We start from the raw sequence: 26,583 nt of genomic DNA on the forward strand, positions 1-26,583 counted from the left end.
TTTTTCCAGAATAATTAAGGTAGATAGTTTGGTATGATAGGAGTATATGCAGTTTTAAGCAAATGTTTAACAAATAATATGATATTGCTGTTACATATCATGTTTTCTATTGTTGGTAAGTAAAGTTTAGTTACCAGATTTAATGCAACGGGTAACGGACCTGCTTATATTGGCATTTGTGGCAGATGCAATATACAAAGAATTTCTTTTAGAGAAATACGTACCTCCAGAATCCCCTTATTCCCACAAGCAACCTATCCGCCTGTTCTGCTCTTATTTTTCTCATCTGATGGGTTTGTGAATGAGTGCATAAGAGATGCTCTGGTCTTTTACTCTCTCTGTGTTTAAAACCAAAAAATGTATTATGTGCAGAATATTTAAAGTAAGCTATTTATTTACCTCACATACTGTAAACATCTTTAGAGAGCTTCTCACTTGTACCTCAGATGTGCAAAATCTCTCCTTACCCCCTTCCCACTACACATCCGTCAAGTCTATATATAGCCTGCCTAACTAGAAGTTGATCCAGAGGAAGGCAAAAACCCCATCTGAAGCCTCTCCAATTTGCCTCAGAGGGAGAAAAAATTCCATCCTGACTCCAAAATGGCAATTTGACTAGTCCCTGGATAAACTTGTACTATGGTCTATCTTCCATAACTCTGTATTCCCTCACTTGCTAAAACGCCATCCAACCCCTTCTTAAAGCTATCTAATGTATCAGCCTGTACCACTGATTCAGAGAGAGAATTCCACATCTACTTCACTGTAAAAAACTCCTTCTGAATATTTAGACGGAACCTCCTTTCTTCTAATCAGAATGGGTGCCCTTTTTGTCAGCTGGAAGAACCTACTAGTAAATAAAGCATTAGAGAGGTATATTTATACATAATCATATCACCCCTTAAGCGCCTCTTCTCCAGCATGATCAACCCCAATTTGGCCAGTTTTCCTCATAGCTAAGATTTTCAATAACTTTTACCAGCTTAGTTGCCCTTCTCTGCACCCTCTCTAATACAATAATGTCCTGTTTGAGTGATGGAGACCAAAACTGTACGGCATATTCTAGATGGGGCCTTACCAGTGCTCGATACAGTGGAAGAATGACCCCCTCCTCCCACGAATCTAAGTTCCTTTTAATACAGCTCAAGACCTTATTTGCCCTTGATGCTGCCGACTGGCATTGCTTGCTACAGACAAGTTTATCATCTACAAGGACTCCAAGGTCCTTTTCCATAATGGATTTGCCTAGTGCAGTCCCATTAAGGGTATAAGTGGCTTGGATATTTTTACATCCCAGGTGCATGACTTTACATTTATCAACATTGAATCTCATTTGCCACTTAGCCTCCCAGATTACCAGTTTATTAAGACCTTGTTGCAAGGATGCCACATCCTGGATAGAATTAATTGGGCTGAATAGTTTTGTGTCATCTGCAAACACTGATACATTACTTACAGTACATTCTCCTGAGTCATTAATGAACATCTCTGGGGAGTGGAAACCATGTAGCAGACCATGTGATGGTCTGGGCCCTACTGTCCCCCGGGCCTCCCACAGTTGCAGGGTGTGTTGTTTGGTAGTTCCGCCACAGTAATGCTCAGGTGATACCCAATCAGCAGTGAGCAACAGGAAATTATCTGCCAAATGTCCTGGAAATATTAAACATTTGTAATTTCTTAAAGAAAGAGAGTTGAACCTAGAGACATTGAAACCTTTGTCAAAATGGTTGCTCCATTGAAAATCCTACTAATCCTAAACATACTATTCTCGTTCTGGTGTGAGTTCAGCAGAATGGTCAGGATTCATTCTTTTTATTGCTTGCAAGTTTCCCCTTTTGATACTATTACTATATTGTAAAATTGTACACAAATTTTTTTTGAAATGGTGGAAATCTGCTCCTCTGCTTTTCCAGCAACTTTTGCACAGTGTTGCATAGTATTAGAGCTGTTTATGAGTACGAATCAGCAGAAGGAGTGACTAGATGTTTTATAGGTAGAAAGGCAAAAAAGGGCCGCACATGCTCACCGCTCTCCCCTCAGGTCAGGTGCTCCGTCAAACAGTGTCCCCACTGTAAACACGACAAAAACTCGAAAGGCAGACGGCACTTCTGAAAATAGGGTTTATTGGAATTCCTGCTGGAAAAACCTAACGCGTTTCGGGAGTTATCCCTTAGTCATAGGTTAGCCAAACTATGACTAAGGGATAACTCCCGAAACGCGTTAGGTTTTTCCAGCAGGAATTCCAATAAACCCTATTTTCAGAAGTGCCGTCTGCCTTTCGAGTTTTTGACTAGATGTTTTACTCATATTTACATTGTAATATAATTTGCCTTCAGGACTGTTTCTATATTGGCAAGAGTATGCACAGGATGAGTTTAAACCTTTCATTGACAGTTCAGCACAGATAACCGTGGGTTAATAGGTCAGCATTAATGAGAGCAATTAAGTTATGAGTTAAGGGAAGAGCATTTGAGAGTCCCTGTGAAGCCAGCAAGCATATATTAGCATGCAGATTTGGGTCTAACCCTGAATTGCTACGTTGATTGACTGTATTCGGTTATATTTTCTTACATTGTTACATCTTATCATATTATACTACTACAGGATGCTCTTATTCATATTCTGCACCACAGTAGCTTGGAGATATTCATTATTCTTGTAACCATGTGGGCTCTCCTAGTCATAGAATTAGGCTTAGAGGCCTATTTATAATGTTGTTTAAAAAAACTAAAGCTTTACTAAGAAGTAGGATAGAAATGCTACAGGTTATGGTTTATGGTGCCATTTCAAGGCAACCACAGCCCTTTAGCAGTGAAGATCTATGCCTCCAAAGATGCCCCAGTAGCTCCCCATCTTCTTTTCTGCTGATATACTGTGTATATATATACATACATACAGGTATGGGGCCTGTTATCCAGAAAGCTCGGAACCTGGGGTTTTCCGGATAATGGATCTTTCTGGTAATTTGAATCACCATACCTTAAAGGAGAACTAAACCCTTAATGAAGAAAAAACCCTACCCTACATAGACCCCCCCCAGCCTAGCTGCTACCCCTGGTAAATGCCTCTAACTCTTTACTTATACCTCGGGGCAGATTCAGGGCATTGGAGTTCACGGGCACCATCTCCCGGCACTTTGGTCATCCTCAGGTCTTCTTCCTTCACTTCGGCAATTTCCATGACTTTCGGTGCATGCGCAGTTGTCGCGAAATTGAAGATTGCTCCAACTGCGCATGGGCTGCTCTCATTCTGAAGATTACCGAAGAGAAGAAGATGGCGCTCGTGAACTCTGATGAAGTGAATCGGCACCGAGGGGTAAGTAAAAAGTAACCTAGCATGTATGTGTACCCTTGGTTTGAGTGTGAGCACCGTTTCCAGATTTTACAATAAATAATAAAGCCAAATACAGTTAGCAGAAGTGTTCAAGGGACATTGTACTATTCTGTGTCATTTTTGTACCAATGGTTTTGCCACATGGCAAAATGGAATACTTGGAATGATTGGAGAGGTGGTACAAGTTGAAACAACTTTGATTTCTCAGAAATATGACAGAATAATACAATGTAGGCTCTTAAAAGCAGGATCCTTCTTCCAAATATGGCTTGAATTTCTCAGCATTTCATTTTGTTAATTGTACTTACTGACCCCTGTATAGGTTTTATGTTGTGTACCCTTGTGAAACATTATTCAAGTAATTTGTGCAAACTTCCTGTTCAACCATCGTAACTCAGAAAATATCAAACACAAACCAGGCCTAATCTTAAAGCCAATGCCTGTCTTCCAAATATTTACCTTGTATGAACTGTACCAAATTACAGATGCTTTCTAATCAATCGTCTAGAAATTGTAATGGCTAAAGAGCATGACCAATTGAAAGCTCGGTTATTATTTGGTAATAATTGCACTTTAATGGGTAGCACAAACAGTATGGGCAGGAGTTTGTAGCCGTGCTATCCTGTGATGCTATCCATATGTTCCTTACAGCTGTTTTCATTTTTACCTAACAGATGATTCAACGAGAAGCTGATGTGAAAAATAAAGTTACTGCTGTGGCTCTGACAGATTCTGTGCATAATGTGTGGCATCAGGATGCAAATAAAACACTTCGGGAATGGATGCGAGAGGTAAAATGTTAATGGTCTTTTAGTATGATTGAGCTCATATACATACAGTATATTATCATTGTTATTATTAGCAAGTATATATACATTTATTATGCGTATGAACTACTATCATGAGTAGGTACTAAAACTGCAATAAGGCAGTTGCCAATCAGATCTTTGCTTTGATTTATCAAACTGGTAGTAGATAATGATCTAGGATATATGTTGATAAATACGCCCTATCTGGATTCCTAGTACACATTTGGTTAGACCCTACTCTTTGTGGTATCTGGGAGGCTTCACTAGGATAACAGACACACTGTTGATACTTTACCTGAAATGTAAAGGCAAATTACTTTATCACACAATAAAGCAATAGTTTTTTTGGATGTTGGGGTCAGTGAAAGCTGGAGACATTTGAAAGCTGGGAAGAGGAGTAGGACATTCTATTACATTCAAAAAGTTAACTTAAAGTTGAACCACCTCTTTAAATAAAGCATAAGAACACTGGATGAAGGAAAACAGAAGTTCCATCAGAGTATCTAAAAAAAAGGCCACAGAAATACACCTTTGTCCTAATTTTTTAACAAAGCATTTCAGCTGTGGAAAGCCAGAATATTTTTGTTTTTGCGTAAAGGAAAAGCCCGCATACTTATGAAGCTGAGAAGCACCTTCTGCCTGGAGTTGAGCCAGTGACCTGATGTTTTCAGTGCTGTCTGCATTACCTCTGCTCTATATGAGCAGAAAAGTTAAGATCCTGGTTCACTATTATCGGTATCCTTGTATTCCCTGGTAGGCATGGTGAACTCAACTGTTGCTAATCTGGACACAGGTGCTCAGTGTTAGCCATTAGTCTCACTGTAAAACCCCTGCTCTGCACTGACTCACTGCCTGTTATAGTCCAAGCGTGCCTGCTCCTAGGTGCTCTGAATATTACTTTACTCTGCTTATTCCTTGATTCCTGCTACCTGCTCCTGTCCCTCCTGGTTCTGACCCCAGCTTGTTCCTGACATTGAGTTTGCCTCACGTATGGTAGATAAGAGACTATTTCAAGTTAAGGTTTGTTGTTTTGTAATTTGGAGTTATATGTAATACTTATTTCACCTTTTTTAATTATTCAGAGAGTGTAATTTGCCTATGTATTTTTTCTTGGGTTAACTTATTATTTAGGGGTCTTAGGACACATAAAACGCTGATTCTGTGTTGTATTTTCAGGGACCAAAGTGCCAACCATGAAAATGTTAACATGCCACATTGGTGGGTAATGCTATCTATATTGAATATTGAGTATTATGAAGAACTTTTATAGTTATAATTAATTGTTTATGTACCTTAAAAACATTTGGGAGATAAGATGCTGTTTTTGATCTCCATACAACTATTTATATTTGGTATTGGAGCATTTGAGGGGGGAATCTGTATCAGTTCTGTTTTCACGTAGGTACAAATATGTTTTTTTTGCTTTATGAAAAATGTTTTAAAATCTTTTTTGTTAGTTATTTCCAGCAGTATACCTTGCTATAGAAACTCTTTATATTTAGAATGCTGGAAAAGCGATATTTTCTTAGTGTAACTAAACGTTTCATTGAAGAAATTTGAAAGATCACAGAATTTAGGGATATAGCTTTTTTTTATTTGAGAAAATCAGGGTGGTTAAAGGATTCGATTATTTTGATGCCATTCTCTAAACTTTTCCCCCATGCCTTATATATTCAGCTAATTAATTATTAAAAGGGTTCAGCTATTTTTTTTATAGATACTGTTGACTTGTAGTACTGATGGTTAATAGTGGCTCATCTTTTTTGGCTAAGCGTTTTTTCCATAGATAACAATGCAAACCTGGTAATAGTTTGGTTTTCTCCTGCAAATTTTGAATATACATTGATATAGCACAAGTATAGCTGGAAACTATTAGAAATGGAATACCCTTTATTTTTATCCTGTGATTTTTTTTCATTTCATGTTTCTTAGAGAGTAACAACCAATCCTGCAAATTGTTTGATACTTATGAATATTACAGTTGCTTTCAATTCATGTGTAAGTGAACCCATTCTAAAATGCTTTATCTTGACGAAAAAGAAATAAAGCTATAAGTTACAAAAATAAAAGTCATACAACTCACGAAACAGCTAATAACTTGAGAGAGTTGATAAAACTAAATCTAAGCTATATTTTATAATTGGCAATTTAGTACTTTTTTACCCTTTCTTAAAAAATTAGATTGAATTATTAAAAAAGGGTATATTATGTGTTGATGGGTATCCATTAAAATATTACTTGTGGCCTTCCACCTCCTTTGAACTAAAAATTCCCTGTAACAACAACCAGCAGACAGCTGCCTGAAAGCACTGGGGGTCTTTGTTCACAACAGCTGGGCTGAAGTGAGTATGACTGCCCACATTTAATTAAATGGCAGTATAAGAAACGATATAGAACGATATTCATAAATATTTTGAGCAGGAAAGCTAATATTAATATTTCCTTTATCAAGCTCTTATTAGAGTTGGTCTCCGTTTCGTACCTTGGTTACACCATACCCCATTATGATTATCAGGAATTTTATATTTGTGTCACCTGAGAGCATAGAGGCAATTATGTTCTCAAGGAATTACCTCATAATCAAATAATCCTAAACTAAGGACTTTCAAGGCCCCCAAGGTAATACATTTCATATGTTAATCCGTCCCAGGGCTTTTTTTTGCCTTGTTACTATCTAAGCAGCTGAGTGAGAACTCAACAAGGCTCTTTAGTGCCACAACCAAACCCATTAAACACATTATTTAGCTTAGATTATTCTCTACTGGTTATAGCCTTCATGTATTAATTATATACATAAAGCTTTTTTTTGTCTCTTATCTCCCCCCTTCCCTCCCTCCTATATGTCTGATTGTATGTATATATTATAAGGGGTTAAATAATGGGTGGCGCTGTATTAAAATGCAATGTTAATAAAATTAAATTGGCTTAATCTGCATGAGGCCAAGCAGCCTGGATATTTTTTGAGCGTTATCTTGAATAGTCGGCGGCGGGTGAAAAGAATGAATGATATTTAAAATATATAACTAATAGCTGCTTGTCTTATCCTCTAATTGCTGTCATTACCGAGAGACGCGAGGAAGAAAAAAAAAGTTCTTCATTTAAGACCATTTCTGTTGTAAGAGTGTCGGCCTATTTTTAGCTACCATAGAAGTCATGGGTTTTGAATGTATGAAGAACTGGGATGAATGATAAAGCAGATCGCTATTTGCATATATTGTTAGTGTGTTTCAGGATACTATTTCTTCTTCCAACCACTAGCTCCTTTAAATAAGGTGTTAATTGTGTGCTAATATATAGTGTTTTGCTGAGCTCTCGCACACACTGTCAGATGCGACCCTCATCTTTGTTCATACAACAAACAAATGGAATTTAAAAATAAATAAATAATTCCCGCTTTGCCAAAATTTCCACCTTGCTAGTTGGACAGCCCTATCATATTTATTCCGATCAAGACTAAATTCGTAGGCTTTTCTGTTTCCATTTCTAAAGCTTTTAGAATTCCCGTTTGCCGTGCATGAATGATTGAAAACCGTGTTTGAGAACAAAAGTGTGCGCATCTTGAAACATTGAAGTTGCATTTGTTTTTATGAATTTCCCCTCCCTACAGTTAAAAATGTTTGATTGATCTGCCTTTGCTTACAAAAACCCACCATTCTTTGTGAACTTCACTTTCTAATCTCTTACAGCAACTCTTCCTTTATGCCATTCCTGCTCTCCCTGGTCCCAGAACAGTAGGGTTGCCTTGACAAATCTATTCAATACCCCTTCCTTAGTCTTTATTGGTGGGGATTCAAGGCTTTGAAATTCTCTCCTCACTGCTATACAGCTGACATCTTCTTCCAGACAGAATGAATTAAGGAAATACAATAAGACACTTGATCTACCAGTCAAGGATCTTTCCACGTCGTGGACGGATTCCATGGTGCTCAAGTAGGACAGCAAGCATCTAAAAATACACAATACATGCTTGTTTACCGGAATAGCATTTAATCTCCTTTCATTTATTTATTTCGCAAAACATGATTAATGGAATTCTATCTGCCCATTAAATATCTTTGTTTAAAATGGTGAAGTTAATACTACAAAAAAGGGCATTTGTAATAGTTTTGCTAAAATGAAACTGTTAAAACCACGTCTCCCAGCACAAAGTATTTTGTTTGGTCAGGGTTTATCACATGTATGGCAGGCTGTGTTTAGGTTATGACTTCAGAGCATAATAATCTGCCTATCTTTGGGGATTCTTAACAGGGGATCTCAGTTAATTGTCACTGCCATGTGATGGATGGATGCTAATCACTCTTAGCCGTTATTTATTCTCTTTCACCTAATTTGTCATCCTGGCTGTACTGATGCCATCAGAATAAGACTTTTGCATGAAACTGTTGCCAGTGGAGTTAAGAACGAAGTGTAGTTGTAACTAGGAAACATGAAAATGGGGTTTCTAATTTTGTACATGTACAGTATTTAATTCCTATAATGTCCACGATTCTTGTATTCCCTTGCAAGCATTTTAAGGGTTTCTTTCACAATGGGCAACTGATAGCTGCAAATAATAAGCACAGAATGTACTTTATGATGTAGATTAAAGTGATGCCTCTGCTCCTTAGGTGGCTGTTTTAACCGCCTTGCCCTGTATCTCTCATTGCAGAACTGCTGTAATTGGGTGTCCAGCAGCGAACCTTTGGACACAGCAGTGGAATCTACATTACCGGACTGCCCACGTGTATCAGCAGGTAGAACTTTTGTGCACTGCTTTTCATTCTCATTTAAATGCCCACAAATGATTTGCCTGGACTAGTGTTGACGGGGTCTGATATTTATCATTTTCTTATTAGTACAGTACAACAAATCCATACCGTAAACAACTCCCTAACCACTATTTGCAAGCTAATAACAGGCCAAGGAAAAAGCTATCATCATTAAGCACTATATGCAATTTGTGGTCCTCTGCATGTTGGAGGGATGCAGGTTGCCAAGCCCTGATCTGCGGGTAGTGGTTATAAATAAAATACTAACTGTGATTAATATATTTCTGTAATTATTACATGTAGGGAATTTTGAAACTCTTTCTCTGTGAAATCTGAGTGTAGTCAGTGGAGGCTGAAGAGGTTGTTGGGATATAGTCAGGAGAAGGCTGATCCTTATTAATTAGTAACTGAATTTCATGTAGGTTGCTGGGGTATCAGGAGCATTTCTTTTTTTAAAATGACACACATTTTCATTGCTCAGAAAGATGAGTTTATCCATTTAAGTGGTAAAAGTAAATATGCTCATTTAGTCGCAGTATGAAGTCAGATAATCATTAAAACCAACTGGATAAGGCAAGAAGTGGCTGCAGTTCCAGTTGCGTGTGCGCAGGTGCTGATCTGGACACGATGTTACTGGAAGTGGAGACAAATTGAGCCTGCACTAGGAATATAGTATAGTATATGTGCTAAACGAAAGTGCCATATTGTAAAGTAAACAGTGCTGATGCACCATGGAAGTAGTACAGTAGTTTTTACATTAGCCTCAATTATTTAGCACATAACCTACAGACTGTGTTCTGCGCTATACACACCATATTTTAAGGGCCAGTAACAGAAAGATAGCAAAGGACCTTGTATAGATATAATATAGTATATACTGTATGGGGCGCAAGAGCATTCAGAGATTTTTGAGGAGACATGGCTCAACCCTGTTCTTACCACCTGCTCTAAAGACAGGGCCCTGATGCTGGATGTGCCTCTAGGCGCTCCGTACCTTGCACCTCTGAATGACCCACAAGGTAGGGTGGTGGGATGTGGGATGCCTATGTGCTTCTGCACGTCTCTCACTAATACAGTGCTGATGCCATCAGTGCTGTATTAGTTAAGGGAACTGGGGTTCACTGCTATCTGAAACAGAGCTATTTGAGTACACCTGAAGGCAGCATGCAATGCGCAAAAAAAGTCCAAATGCAACCACTGAATACTAGAAAACACGTTAAATCTGGGAAAGCATAACATTATGGTATGTAAAATTGGGGGTGTCCTGTATAAATAGGGTAAACAGTAAAAAGTAACATTTACAATGATAAACCTGAGTTTTTATGGAAACGGGCAAAATTACAATGTAAAATGTGGGAAAACTGACTAAAAGGAGAAGGAAAGCTACAGAGGCATTTTATTGCCAATAGATTAGCTGCAATATTGCAAGCTAGAATGCTATATTTATTCTGTAGAATGTTTTACAATACCTGAGTAAAAGGCTCTAGAAGCTGTCTGTTTAGGATAGCAGCTGCAGTATTAGCTTGGTGTGACATCACTTCCTGCCTTAATCTCTCCCTGCTCATTTATAGCTCTGGGCTCAGATTACTGCAGATAAGGGAGGGGGATGGAAGAGGAGCAAACTGAGCATGCTCACGCCCGGGGCAAGGAGGTTTAAGATGAAGGCAGGAAGTCTGATACAGAAGCCCATGTGTACACAATAGAAGGAAAGAAATGTGGTGTTTCTTTTGACAGAGGACTTAGCGCAGCACTACTTTGACTGGTATATTTAGGTGGACCTTTCTGACAAGGCTTACTTCATTTTAACCTTTCCTTCTCCTTTAAAATCCGGTAAAAACTCCAATTGAAATGTATTATAACAGACTTTCTTAACCTGACAATTGACATCTGGCCAATTTTCGGCCAAGTATAGGTTGGGGAAGCCCATGTATGGATACCTGAAGGAAGACATGACACATAGGAGCCATGTCTACCCATTTCCTCTGTGTTCACTCAATAGCCTTATCATCTACCTCACTAGTTTGAAGAGGATCACAGTTTCAGTTGTCAGATGCAAAAATGTAGGTCGTGAAGCTCTTAAATAAATAAGCAGATATATTGCGAGGGATTCTACACTTGCAGGAAAGCTTATACATCCCCTCTAAAAAGAAAAAAATAGTGAGGTGGTAGTTTTAACTTTCATACTTATTACATAACAGTATTAGGAATGTTGTGCATGATTCTTGCTAGTCCTGCCCCTATAGGAACAAGCTGTCAGTGTGTGGAGGTTAGCTAGGGGGCAATTTTGACATAAATATTCAGGAATTGTCTGTTATATTTAAACAGCAGGCCATATATACAGTCTGTAATAGGTCATAATTGAAATGAATATTTTATATGGTGTTCCCGAGGCTATGAAAAAGAATGAATATATCATGTAAGAATTTGTTTATCTTATGATTTTAAATCTTGGGAAATGGGTTATATATAACAAGAGATACTTAACTCAGGCAGCTAATCAGCTGCAGTCACATTTTTTTATGCAATAAATACAATGCTAAAGTCTTAGTTAAGCTCCTTTTGATTTGTAGCTTTCTCGCTAAATCAAAAAAATTTTGTCTTTACGTTACTTCAGACTGTGCAGGGATTTTGGAAAACATACATAGGGCTCATGTACAAGGTAGATGCCAGTGTGAAGCTGTAGAATGGAACCAAAAATGAACACATGTTGAGAGAAGTACTTGCAGACAGTAGGACATCAAGTGCAACCTTGCAATTTCCACAAAAAGAAAAAATATCCCAAATAACTATGCAGCCTTAGCAGAATGAATGTTATGCAGTGGGACAGTTCCTTTTAAATCTCAATTCATCGGCAACAGTTCCCTCTTGGTCAATATTTCGATTTGTCGGTGGAGCAATAACCTCAGACACCACCAATTGTTACCACTCCATACCAGATCTTGCCAGTACTACTGACTTAAGGCAAGGATTTACATCATTTTAATGATGTCTTCTCTCCTCTAGTTTTAAGGGTTGGCCCTGTGTCACTTCCAGGTTCCCTTGAGAAATATATTCCAGGCCCAGTTTACCAAGCCGTTCTTACTTATTTATCCCTTTATTGTAACAACACACTGGCTAGTTTTGGATCCTTCAAGTGTTGCGTTTTTAATTTACCTGGAAATGCATATTTAATGGGATACTGTAATGGGAAAAAAAAAATTTCCAAAATGAATCAGTTAATAGTGCTGCTCCAGCAAAATTCTGCACTGAAATCCATTTCTCAAAAGAGCAAACAGATTTTTTTGTATTCAATTTTGAAATCTGACATGGGGCTAGACATATTGTCAATTTCCCAGCTGCCCCATGTCATGTGACTTGTGCCTGCACTTTAGGAGAGAAATGCTTTCTGGCAGGCTGCTGTTTTTCCTTATCAATGTTACTGAATGTGTCTCAGTGGAACATGGGTTTTTACTATTGAGTGCTGTTCTTAGATCTACCAGGCAGCTGTTATCTTGTGTTAGGGAGCTGCTATCTGGTTACCTTCCCATTGTTCTTTTGTTTGGCTGCTGGGGGGAAAAAGGGAGGGGGTGATATCACTCCAACTTGCAGTACAGCAGTAAAGAATGATTTAAGTTTTTCAGAGCACAATTCACATGACTTGGGACCGCTGGGAAATTGACAATATGTCTAGCCCCATGTCAGATTTCAAAATTGAATATAAAAAAATCTGTTTGCTCTTTTGAGAAATGGATTTCAGTGCAGAATTCTGCTGGAGCAGCACTATTAACTGATTCATTTTGGAAAAAAAATTTTTCCCATGACAGTATCCCTTTAAGTTTCTTCCAAGCAGTCAACAATTCAAACTGATATAATTACCCTTATCTTGTAGTTTTAGGTATCAGAGACCCTTGCATCCACCCAATCCAAAAATTGGGTAATGGTTTCTTCCAGGCAGCCATTGCCTACCAACTACTGCATAAGTGATGATTTTAATGGAAGTCCGTTGGTGGTTGGGGGTTGCTTTATATGGTGTTGTCTTCTAATATTCTTATTATCCTAATTATTCACTACTCCTGCTGGCACAATACGGTATTCATAAATAATGCTAGCGTTTTCTATATTTTGCAAAAATGTCTTATTTCCTTAGCACTGACTGTGCTATTAATGATCCATAAGTATCTATATGTGTATATAATGTAACTAGTGTGTAGCTTAATGAAAATGACTCATTGAAGTACACAAAGAGAATAATCTATCTTTCATGTCTTACTGAAGTTACTTGCATTATATTGACATAATTTCAAGAAATAAAAATAATGCACTAAATAGAATTAGACAAATATAACAGTGGTGCTTGAAAAAATAAAAAACAAATTCTGTTTATGATCCTTGTAAAATTCACTAGGCCTTCTAATGCCCCTGTGATACAATAAGCAGAACAGCTTTGGGAAACAGACAGTCTGACAGCTTATGATGTATGAAAGAGAAAAACTATATGATAATATATTCACCATATGTTCATTGTGTGGGGCAGCGGCAGCATGGGATCTATAGGAATAGAGAGTGCATATGGGAGGTATGGCTGGAATAGTCTTTTATGAAATGATGGGTAAAAACACTCTGGGTAATTAGAAACATACTGTGTGAATCAAACAGAATCATTCTGATATTTCCCATGAGAATTTCTTAAATATAATATTCAAGCAGCTTAATAAAGGGGGTGCTTAAAAGCACGCGTGATCAATGATCACGTCAGACTCAGAGAGGTGAAAATGAAAAGATAGAAGAATACATCACACAGACACATGTTTGACTTGGCATATGGCTAAGTGCTCGCACCCTGTTGTAAAGCTTAAATACTCGGCGATGTATTTCAATAGCCTGTGTACGTAATCATTCTCTGTCCCATCATACAACCCAAGATATAAGTGCTAATTTCTATTCGGTTGCACTCATTTTTGTTTTCACCTTTATACTGAAATTTATAGTGGGAATATAACAGATAAAATCGGGTCATATCAGGCAATGAAAGGGGCACGCGTGACAGCTGGCTGTGTCACTAACAATCACGGAGAGAAAGAAAATCTCGAAATTCTTAGCATGTGGTTTTTTTTGATAGTTGACGGCTTGATTAGATTCATTCAATAAAAGCTTTGGGAAAATGCAAAAAAAACACTGCAAAGATCACTTTTTATATCAGAACAACAATTTGTTTTTCATAACATTAACACTCCAGCTGTTTGCTGAAGGTGGGTCTTAGAACCTGTGAGATTGCTAGCAGCAATTAAAGCCAAGCTGCCTTCTCACCCGGCATTCTGCAGAGAGAGGGTCTTTATTCTTCTGTTAAGGAAGGTGCTGAAGTTTGTCAGTTACGGAATGACTGCACACCGTTTGTAGTGGAGATTCTGTTCCCTCGTTACAGTCTCCTGTTACACAGCAGATATTTACCCTCGCAATAAATGGCTAATTTAATAAACGTGTGCAGCCCACCAAGCTGCAGTGCCAAGAGTTGCATTTTTTTCCAGTAATTTGATATTTTCACTCTTTAAGCTACGAACATTGCAGTTGGAAGAGTCCGTTTCCTATCAGACTTTTCCATGAGGATCACAGCATTTTCAGTTTGACCTCCAACCTCAGCAATGGCGGAGAAACACAGAGAAGTTTCATGCACCAGACTGGTACAAAGGACTTGCTCCCTGCCCCCTGCCATATAGCATAATCTCATTATTTGCCTGCAACACCTTCTAACAAGGCAGCTGTGCAGTCTCATCCTACCACTTTTGGTGCTCTGCTCGTCCATAAACTAATAGCTTTCCAGAAAACGTAAGAACTTCAAGCTGCAATAAAATGATTCCATGGTATCTATGTGCAGGCTTTTAGCAAAGTGTGTTATACTCTAGATCATAACTGATATATGTTCATTAAAATATTGCTTTCTTACATGGTGCTCTTAACTCCATGACAAAGTTGCACATAAGAAGTTTGGAAACCTTTCCATGTCATGCGCAAATCTTCTATGACATTGAGGCACAGCAAGCGATTATTTTAAATGGGTCTCATAACCAGCAGTATTCTGGTCTGGCATTATATCATATCAGGTTGTGATGACCTGACATAGGATAAGGATTCTATACATGGGCAATGATTTGGAACCTTCTTGGATTGTCTTCTAGTAAAATAGCTTTGTTTGGCGGTTAGCGCTAAACCACTATTAGTGATATTTGCAGTAAGCGTTGAGAATCTTCTATAAATAAGAGAAGCCAGCTGTTGCAAAGGACGGCTGAACGAATGATGCTTGTTTAGAGTCAAATTGTAGTTATTTCGTTGATTGCTATTGCTTGGGGGAAAAAGACAAAGGGAACTTATTTAAACTGAAATTATATCTTTCTTTAGGGGGTGGAGCTGTGCCTGTGAATAAGTCCTTCAAGTGTTTTAGTAACCACATTCTTGTTCTGTTAAAAACTCAATGCAAAGGCTTCAGGCTAGAAGTTTTTTCTTGACAATACATGTGTATTGGATTTCTGGACTGACTTTTGGTTATTTTGTTTAGGGAAAGTTAGAAGATTTAGCTCTTATCATACGTGACTACTTCTGTGGTGCAGAAATGGACCCAGGCAGGGAGAGTGTAGAGCGCATAATTATAATGTGCTGCCAAACCCTGCAATACATAGTGTCATTACCCAGGAAGGAAGATAATAAGAGAAGCAGCTGCTAATGGTGGAGAGTCAATCAGACTGATGCTGGAAATGAATTAGCTGCAACATGCAAAGAGACCCCAGATGAGAGAAAAGAACAGCTAGAGTACACAGCGATCAAACACAGACCATGTTAAAAAAAAAAATGGTAGTAAATATTAGCACTTCAATTACAAAGGATATTAGTTGAGGCCCTCCGCTAATAACAGGAATTCAGTTAAAAGTAGCCTTGACAGAGGCTGCAGGGGTTTCAGTAAGTGGCCCATTAAGCTAAAATAATTAAAACGTTGTAAAGGATTAATTTGTCCTATTAATGATTCCTTAATTGCAGCCTCTTTCTATATGCCTTAAAAAGGCTAAGCTTTCTTCATTTAAAGCAGATTTTGTTCCGAAAGCTCAACATTTGCAAGAGCTAGGCAGGTTTTATTAATACAGACTTTTGTTGTGGAATACTAGGGAAAGTTATGAAAGCTGATAAATACTGGGTTCTGGGGAGGGGTGAAAGCAGGGATGATCAGACCTATGTGTATTGTCTTGCGCTGCTTGACATTTCATTGACTACAAAACAGAAATCTGTGCTACAGGGGATATACTTGTCCTTGATGATGGAGATTACCTGCAGGTGGCACTGCATGAACCCATCTATGTCTGTTTTGGGGTAAGAGCAGAGAGGGCATTGGCCCTGAGCCTCCCCGCATTAATAAGGCCTCAAAACTTCTTTGGTAAAAGTGCAGATGATATTAAAGGGATACTGTCATGGGGAAAAAAATTTTTTTCAAAATCAATCAGTTAATAGTGCTGTTCCAGCAGAATTCTGCACTGAAATCCATTTCTCAAAAGAGCAAACAGATTTTTTTATATTCAATTTTGAAATCTGACAGGGGGCAAGACATATTGTCAATTTCCCAGCTGCCCCAAGTCATGTGACTTGTGCTGCAAGTTGGAGTGATATCACCCCCCTCCCTTTCCCCCCCCAGCAGCCAAACAAAAGAACAATGGGAAGGTAACCAGATAACAGATCCCTAACACAAGATAAAAGCTGCCTGGTAGATCTAAGAACAGCACTCAATAGTAAAAACCCATGTCCCACTGAGACACATTCAGTTACATTGAGAAGGAAAAACAGCAGCCTGCCAGAAAGCATTTCTCTCCTAAAGAGCAGGCACAAGTCACATGATCAGGGGCAGCTGGGAAATTGACAATATGTCTAGCCCCATGTCAGATTTCAAAATTGAATATAAAAAAAATCTGTTTGCTCTTTTGAGAAATGGATTTCAGTGCAGAATTCTGCTGGAGCAGCACTATTAACTGATACATTTTGAAAAAAAAAATTTTTTCCCATGACAGTATCCCTTTAATGTCCATTCTCTCATATTACTGATTTATAAATTCTACTCTAAAATGTTGTTCTGTTTGATTTTAATTTCAAAGCATTAAAAATGCAAAAACATGTCTATGAAATCAAGGTTCTTACTTCATGAATGATGCTTATAATATACATCATATATGTTTTTTTATTCTCTCTTCCATCTTGGCTGATTGTTTGGACTGTTATCAGGTTGTGTTCATTCCTCTGAAATCTCACTAGGTAGAGTCAGGGATGTATCTTAACGTTCATTGTTCCCCCCACACCCCTGGGACTAAGATCTCCTAGGTACAGCACTGTATGGAACTTTATGTAACTGTGAGAAACTAGAACTGTACTTGACAAAGCAGGACCAGAGGACAGAATGTCTGTATTGGAGAAAGTATAGGCTTTTATTATGCCAACATATTTTAATTAGTGATTGGAAAATCTGTCACCGAGAAATTCGCGAAACGGCGAAAAGTTTGCAAAAAGCATTGGCAATGGGTGTCAAAATTATTTTGATGCGCGACAGTTTTGACACGAGCGACAATTTTTATACACGTGACTTTTGTCCATATGCATTAAAGGAACAGTTCAGTTTGAAAATAAAAACTGTGTAAATAGATAAAAAATATTTCTGATATAGTTAGTTTGGCAAAAATGTAATGTATAAAGGCTGGAGTGACTGGATGTCTAACATAATAGCAAGAACACTTCTTCCTGCTTTTCAGCTCTCTAACTCTGAGTCAGCAACTTGAAGGAGGGCCACATGGGACATATCTGTTCAGTGAGTTCATTGAGCAACAAATATGACCCATGTGCCCCCCCATCAAGTCTCTGATTGGTTACTGCCTGGTAACCAGGGTAACCAATCAGTGGAAACCAAGAGAGCTGAAAAGCAGGAAGTAGTGTTCTGGCTATTACGTTACACATCCAGTCACTCCAGTCTTTATACATTACATTTTTGGCTAACTAACTATATTAGAAAAATTTTTTCATTTGCACAGCCTATCTATTTACCCAGTTTTTGTTTTTACACTGAACTGTTTCTTTAAAGTCGATGGACAGCTGGATAATTTTGACATGCAACAATTTTTAAGAGCGACCAATTTTTTGTTGCAGCAAATTTTCCCAAGGTGAATTTTCACAGCAGTTTTGCAAAGACATTCGCAGACAACGCTGCAAATCCATGCCTGGCGAATAAATTCACCCGTCACTAATTTTAATCAAAAAGAAGACCAGTTGGGTTGGATGCAGAGTGAAGGGGGAGATACGGTATCAAAGCAAGATTACTAAAGCCATATTCATACTGCAAGAAAACAAAAGGCCTTGTGCAATGAAATAGTTGCAATTCTTTGCCCACTGGTGTAATTACTCAACCAATTAGCAAATAGATTTAATCAGTCTGCTTCAAGTTAGAAAATAAAGGTAAAGTTTTGATTGGCTGCTATCGCTAACTGCTCTGGTTCAATTTAAACCCCATATTTGTAAATAACCTCTGAAGGGTTAGTCGCGTGATAGTATGAGTGTGACTTTTTTGTAGGAAAAGTGCCCTAAAAGAAGATTGAAGCTTTCCATTAGTCTTTAAGTGGATCCAACATTGTTATAAGGATATACCTCCTTAAGCACAAGTGGCTTTATCAGTAGCTCAGACTTTTCTACTGAATAACCTGTAAACGGCTAATTGTCATCTTTCAGCACATGATTAATAGACTCGGACTAGATTTTACATGGAATTAGGAGAAATTTTTGATGCAGTATAGATTTGGGGTTATTTCACTGCTGGCTGTGCATTGCTACGTGACACTGGACATTCAGACTAATACGTGGGCACTTGAGTTCTTAAACAGGGACACTGAATGTACTACTTCACTTAGTACACTGGATATTTATATCAGATCACAAACGTATCACACAGATTACTTATTACAAACTCAATGGAGGTTTATGACAGTTCCAGTGTCAATTGGATATGGGATAGAGAGTACCCATGCTTAGGGCAACAGATGGTAAATTGGTTACTATTTAGACTTTGGGTTACTATTTAGACAGATAAACTAGCGACAATTCGACAGAAATCTCATCCGCAGGGTCATTGGCAATTTACTAACAGGCGTAGAAGACAATTCGGTAGCGAACAAGACCGTCGCTAGCGTACATTTGCACCCTATCGCCAGTTGACTTTTCGCTCTGGCGAGCGGTCGTTACTCTGCAAATTCACTAAGATGAGTATTTTACTGAACGTTACCTCTTTCACCAGAGTTTACTTTGCCACCTCAGACCAGGTGAACCGATAAAACAAAGCTACATCCTCCTCAATCTTATGTCAGTGACATCATATCCTGTATGCCGGCAATTCATTAAAGTTGTGAAAACGCTGGCGACTTTTACTTTTTTAAAGTGAGATTGCCGAAGTATTAAAGATTTTTGTGTTAACATTTTTTTCGAGATATTTGAGGGGCATTGCACATTTGTTTAAGGGTGGGCTCATGCAGGGTCAGACTGGGGGGCTTGGGGCCCAACGGGGCTACTGCCCCAGGGCCCCCCTCGCCTCTCGGGAGGCCGCATTGTGCTTGTCCGTACGTGCACGCTGTGCCGTGTTTCTAAGTATGCGTGCAGCGTGACGTCAGTGCGCACGCGCAAATTTTTTATTTCTCCGCGACCCCGACAAAGACGGGTCCCGCCACTTTGAAGCGGATCTGGGCCGGCGGGGCCCACAAGAGCCCGTGGCCCACAAGGTTTTTTCCCGGCCCAGTCTGACACTGGGCTCATGTCTACGGCATTGGAGGTTCATTTCTGTCTTCATTATGGCTCTTTTGACGTGTGTATTAAAAAGTGGCCACTTCAAGCATTTGCTCCAACATCTCTAATAAAGACGTCCATACAACTTTAATGTACCCGCCCTATTCAAATTGGCCTAAGCGTAAGAGGACTTAACGAAGTTTCGCTAGGCAGAAATGAACGCTAGCAAAACATCTGAAATTCTCGGACTGCCAAAGTAACGCTAGCAAAAATTCGCCAGCGTTCGGCTGCTGGAATTAGTGTAGTGGTAACGAATTTGCACCTGGCGAAGTATGTTGCTGGCGAAAATTTGCCCTTCAGTCAATTTGCCCCTTTTCTATCATTACTGTTGTTTTAATATATGTTGTAGTTACTGGCTTTATATTGTTAGCAATAAACTGTGCATATTTTTAAATGGATTCGCCTTTTAAAGGAACTGGTTTATTATGCCAAGGGCCACACTTTGTTTTTATGTGCTTCTTTTGTAGCTATAACAGTTCACAACTGCTCAATCATTTTCATTTGGGGTTATGTTAATTCCAGCACTTGACTTTAAAAGGACTTTTGCTTATACCACTTCTGAGATTTTACTACTCCACGTTGTGATATTTTTATTGTTTGTAATAATAACCTGAACATTGTTATAAATAAAGTTATTAAAAAAAGAGACTTTTGCATGATATAGTTATGGTGCAAGTCTGCTGCATCTATTGTCACCACTGTGGTAAACCTGGAATTACCACTATGTCCAGGGTGCCACAACATTGTTTATCACACTTTCGGCACAGCACGGCCGTGCAAGGATCTTGTTTGGAAATAAGTACCTTTAATTAATTTAAAAAGTTGGGTGCCAATGAATACAGTAAAGAAACTAGAAAGGACATGCAAAGGCAGTGGAAGAATAAATAGACTAACTGGTCCTGTTCTGCCTTCTGATACTGTCACTGGGAGCTGTTGATTTCACAGTAAATGTTGGCAGGGCCTGGGGGGGGGGGATTTAACTACTGGGTTGTCATTTTTAACAATAATTTTTGTTACTACTTCTCCCATATATTCAATTTTAATGTGGTCTCTCTTATAATAGTGACCCTGAGTCATGTATTTTTCAGGCAATTAAATAGAAAAAGATGTTGCACAGTATCCCTGCACAGTGGTGCTTGCATATCTCACATAAGAATTATTAATAGCATATTAGTAAATATTGTATTAACAGCAAAACTGAAAGGATACATTTTTATTTTCTTCTCAGTCAGCTGTAGTATAATGGCAAGGTTTGATCCCCAAAATGGTTGGGTTTTTTTGCAGACAAGTGTACAACATTGACAACAAGTGACAAAATAAAAAGAAATGTGTATATGTGTCAACTGTAGTATGTTGTTGTAGCCAATAGGGTCAGACTGGGGGGCCCGGGGCACACGTGGCTCCTGTCTAAGGGTGGGTCTGGGCCGACGGGGCCCACAAGAGCCGGTGCCAAACAAGTTTTTTCCAGTGTGCCACTGGCCCAGTCTGACCCTGCTAGCCAACAATCCCATTATTAAAAGGAGTGAGGGCTATGTGAAGGTATGGCCAATGGAAGTTAAATACACCCACACTGTCTTGTAATAAATGACCCAAGCACCAAGACTATCCTGACCAGTGACCCACACTATAATATGATACTGTATGCTTGGAAGCACCCACTTGGCTTTGCAGCATATCTAAAACCAAATCTTTTTTTATCATTTGTGAATTATACTTTTTGTATTTAAAATCTGAAAAGGCATTCAAACTTCTTTGTCTGGCAATTGCCCATCAAGTCTTGCTGAAGCAGAACATTGGGCTGCTTTCCTGTCAGCGGAAATTCGCCAGGGACAGCTTCGCATGCAGCGCAACACTTCGCCACTCAAAAATTCACTCAGACAATGCTAACTCACTAACATGCAAAGTTCCGTCCAGAGGCCAAACGCTGGCGAAGTTGCGCTATCGTTTATTCGGCAAGCAGAGCGGAGTTGCACTAGCGTTGGCTAATTTGCATACGGCGGGAAGTTAAAGTTGAATGGACGTATTTGTTGCAGCAAATACATTACAGTACACAAGCCCAGGAAACCTTAATAAAATAAAATAAAGTTGTTATATTGCCCTACACATGAGCCCAGGGTATAGTTTATGTGCCATATGTTATGAAATGTAGGGGGGAAGCCCGTTACCCCAAAAAAATTTACGCTCTTTTGCAAATTCACCCTGAAAAAAGGAAAAGACGCCAGCGTTTTTTGGGACTTAGACTCTACTCTATTGCACTTCGCCTGGTCTGAGGTGGCGAAGGCAAGTCTGGCAATAGACGTAACGTTTAGTAAAATCCGCATCTTAGTGAATTTGCCCAGTTACCTCCCTTCGCCAATTCAATCCCCCCACTGTGAAAAGACCCCGCTGGCAGCAGAGCTCACAGGCGCCATCTTCCGGCGCTTCAGTAATCTTTGGGTCTTCTTCCTTCCCTTCAGCAATTTCCATCACTTCCGGCGCATGCGCAGTTGTTGCGAACTGGAAGATTGCTCCAACTGCGCATTGCCCAATAGGGAGCTCACTTTACAAAGATTACTGAAGTGCCGAAGATGGCGCCTGTGAGCTCCGCTGAGCTCAGTCTGCATGTGTAATCCTACAGGGGACACAATTCTGGGGGGAGGCAGGGAGGGGGGCCAGCGGAGGGGGACAGGGGGACTTTTCACCATGGGGTTCTCCTTTAAAGGTAAGCACTTATCTATGTTGAAGGATGGTGAGCACTATTCAATGCGGTGACACCAGTTTTTAAACAGAAATAAAAAAAAATTCACAAATTCCAGTGCCACACTAAATCAATATAAATGCAGTAGTATAGGTATGGGATCTGTTATCCAGAATGCTCAGGACCTGGGGGTTTCTGGAAAAAGGATCTTTCTGTAGTTTGGTTCTTTATACCTTATGTGTACTAGAATGTCATGTAAACATTAAACAAACCCAATAGGCTGGTTTTGCTTCCAATAAGGATTAATTATATGTTAGTTGGGATCAAGTACAATGTACTGTTTATTATTACAGAGAAAAATGTAATCATTTTTAAAAATTTGGATCATTTGGATAAAATTGAGTCTATGGGAGATGGCCTTTCCATAATTCAAAGCTTTCTGGACAACGGGTTGCCAGGTAACAGATCCCATACCTGTAATACATACAATACACACAGTCCCTCTGGCTAATTGTAAATGTCTGGGCCCCATCAAAACTAGGGGAAATTGTGTTTTACAAGTAGTAACTGCACATTAGAAATAGTCCAGCTGGGCCATTTACACTCTTATACTAACACCAAGTTTCAGGGCCAGCTGCACCTATTTTTATGCTCCTGTTAATTACAATGAATTCCATTAAAAGGGTTGATATGGCATCTCCCAGCACAACTATGGGTTTACCTCTGCCCTGTGTCAAAACACTTGGGGGCAGACTTATCAAAATGTGAGTTTAGCTTAATAAATAAAAACTCCCCCACGTTCTATTCATTCCTATGGGATTTTTAGAATTGTTTTTATTGGTAAGTGAAATTTAGAACTCACCATTTGATACATACGGTTCTAAAAGATCCCATAGGAGTGAAAAGAACATAGTTATTCTTCATTGAGCTCTAAACTCACATTTTGATAACTCTGTGCCCCTAGGATCCCTAAGATTATGGAATTCTCACCCAAGGATCTGGACTTCATCCTCCACTCTCATCGAGAGGGTGATCTAAGAGAAGTAATATATCCAGTCCTAAACCTTTTATATACTGGGATCAGGTGGGTTCTTGAATAGAAACACAGCTGTGCTGGAGCTGATATAGAATCTTACTCAAACTGTGGGGTTGACTATGAACTAACCCCTTTGTTAAATTTTCCTTCTCATCTAAATGGAGCTAGAATTGAACTTCCTTTATGTATTTATATAGTATATGCTCAGTAGGCAGTCCTGCAAGGCATACCTTGTTATGATGGGATATGTAGATTTTTTTCCTAGTAAATGACTAGTACTGAATGTCTTTCTTATGTTTAACAGCGGGTATAAAACCATTCATATTGTTTCATTCATGAAGCATTCACCTTCTTGAGATAATCATTATTGTGCCATATTCATCAGAGTAGTGTTATAGTGAGTCCCTCTAACATAAATTCTGCTAAATTACATGTAAGTAGCCAGATATTTGGAAAGACAAAAATAAGAATATGTTCTCTCCAGCAAAATTTATATTTTCATAATGACAAATTGTTGGTGTATGATTTTTTGAAAGCTATTTATAAGCTGTAATACATTTCCCTTCTCTTTCACAGGCTGCAGCATGTTCTACAACTACAAAGATTTATTCCAAAATAGCTCTTTTTCCTCTAAATCCCTGTCTTTTTTTTTTTTTCCCTAGCCGTGCCTGATTTAATAGGTGTCTTAAAGCAAAGTGTTAGTGCCTGATTTACTGTAGCATAGCAGATGGTCTTTTACCATTAAAGATGCTCTATCCAAACCATTTCTAGACAGTGCTAGCCTGGTATTAATATTAATGTTGATAAATCAGTGATAATAGAGTGGGACAGAAGTTCTATAGACTATATTTCAGCTCCGAGTCAAATTCTGACAAGTGTTCTGGGAGATATTTTAGCAGAATGTCAACTTAATCTAGTATGTCTCTCAATGGTTGATCGCAAATTTATCAGTTTAGATTATATACACATGTATAATTTGTTGTTCAATAAAGAGTGTGCAGAGCAGCAGATGATCCACTACTGAGACTAATTTTACCCACAATTACTGCAGCTCTGCAAAGTTATTTGACGTGCGTTTTTGAAAAAGTGGGGAAAATATTTGTCTTTATGTTCTACCCTGTCTGGGGTGGGGGCAGCGCTGTTGTTTCTTCTCTATCTCTGGAAGTTTTTAGAAACAGTGTTTGGCACCAGCTTACTATTAGGCTGTAATTAGTGTAACTAACAGCTAATATGAAAGAGTAGAATAGAGGTCGTCATAAGACTTCAAAGGTCTTAACAGGTTAAGGTTGGAGGGCAATCTCTACCCTTGCTTAATCTGTTGCCATATCTGGTGAGATTTGTTGAAATCTTTGGTGACCTCCAACCTCGAGGTGTTTCTCCCTCAGAATGTACCGGTCACATGTCATGTTCTTTATTCCCATCTGTTCAGATGTGCATGGGACTTTGTGAACAGCAGCTTCATTTTAGAGTTCATGCTGAAACAAGCGCCGTCTCAATCTATCTGCCCATAGTAGCTGGAGTACCGCTGCCGGTTGGGCATTCCCACACATTATCTAAAGTTCACTTACAATTGTACAGTCTGCTTGGCGGCAGCCACTGGAATAAGTGTCACTTTCACTTTTCACATGACAGCCTGCGATGGTAGGGAGAGGAGGGATTTCATGGTTAGCACACATTCAAAGGGCACTTATGCTAAACGCAAGTTGCTTTCACATGGAAAAAGTCATTGTAACCACTTACAGATATGTTGAAAGCAATCTATTTTAATGGAACATAATTCGATATGCTGTTTCAGAAAATCGTGGGAGGTAATTTTATATTCTAACTGTTAATTGCAGATCAGGAGGATGTCATTTATTTGGGACTGAGAAATGTAAAAGAAAGTTTCTGTCAATTTATTTACATTGTTAAAAAAATGCATATTGCACGGTCTTACAAAATATCATGGACAGAGGCGGCATGGTTGCTCAATAGTTACAATTTCTGCCTCACGTCCACGGCTGGCTTTTGGGGGCTTTGTTATTTACCTTCTTTGTTTCAAAAGAAAATTGCCAGTGTGTTGCTTTTGGAACATAAATGAAAGTATGTGCGTTAAATGGTAGGCCAGATCGCTGCTATCTTATACCCAAAAGTTGGTGAAATTAGGGGGGTTGTTTATTATAGTCCGAATGCTAAAAACTTAAAAATTTCAAGTTTTTTTTAACTATAAAATCTGAATTTGTAGTGGAAATTTTTTGAGATTTATTATCCCCTGAGGATGGAAAAAGTCTGAATCTAAAAATCCAGCATCTCAGACCGGCCACGGTTGTATATAAGTCAATGGGAGAGGTCCATATCCTATTGGATAGTTTCTGTGGTCTGTGCTGAAATTAGCCCAAATATTTCGGACTTTTCAGGCAAAATTATGAAAAATTTGAGCTTTATTCAAAAAAAAATTGTACGATTTGGGTTTTCGCTCAATTTTATTGAGTGTGTCTCCGATTAAATTGTGCTTTTTTAATTATAAATAAGGTCCCATCGTGGATTCTAGTTTGGTGGGACTTTTTTTATTTAAATACTCAGAAAAATTCAGATTTTGATAAATAAGCCCCCCTGTGTTAATTAATTTCCTTTCAGATAAGAAATTGAACACAGCAATAAATAGCAAAAACTGTGTATCTTCAAGTCTGTGTTGTCCAACATTTTCCATATAGTGTTGCCTATTCTCTGCTACACCATGGGGCCTATTTATTATGCTGTGTAAAACCAACTTCGCCAAGTTATATTGAAATACATGTATGTGACCTGTTACACTATATTTTAATTTATTGAAACATTAAACAAAGCCCTTAGGATTGTTTTGCCATTAAGGATGAATTACATCTTAGTTTGGATCAAGTACTTTTCATAATTACAGGAAATCATTCGTAAATATATGACTTATTTGATTAAAATGGACTTTATGATTCCTATAAAATAAAATAAATAAAAAACATTAATAAAGAAACATATATATATATATATATATATATATATATATATATATATATATATATATATTTATTTATATATTTCTGGGCCACTTGTAATGGAGAAGTCAGCAGCTGCAGGGTCTGCTTGCTCTGTCGTTATGACCCTATGTGGGTTTTCATTTACCTTTACTTGGATGGAATTCTA

General features: G+C 38.5%; 1 protein-coding gene across 5 annotated transcripts in view; it reads left to right on the plus strand.

Moving 5' to 3' along the window:
- LOC108717391 (cotranscriptional regulator FAM172A homolog) overlaps positions 1 to 26,583 on the plus strand; it is a 288,433-nt gene that overhangs the window by 190,538 nt on the left and 71,312 nt on the right. For 4 of the 5 annotated variants that reach the window (XM_018264673.2, XM_018264668.2, XM_041568515.1 and 1 more), the window contains exons 9-10: positions 4,008 to 4,124; positions 8,791 to 8,875. In XM_018264673.2, coding sequence (XP_018120162.1) covers positions 4,008 to 4,124; positions 8,791 to 8,875 — 202 coding nt within the window. Of the gene's footprint in view, positions 1 to 4,007; positions 4,125 to 8,790; positions 8,876 to 14,419; positions 14,657 to 26,583 lie in introns of those variants that run through there. The other variant, XM_041568521.1, reaches the window with a different exon arrangement.

Source organism: Xenopus laevis, chromosome 1L (assembly GCF_017654675.1).
Source record: "Xenopus laevis strain J_2021 chromosome 1L, Xenopus_laevis_v10.1, whole genome shotgun sequence".
Classification (NCBI taxonomy): Eukaryota; Metazoa; Chordata; class Amphibia; order Anura; family Pipidae; genus Xenopus; species Xenopus laevis.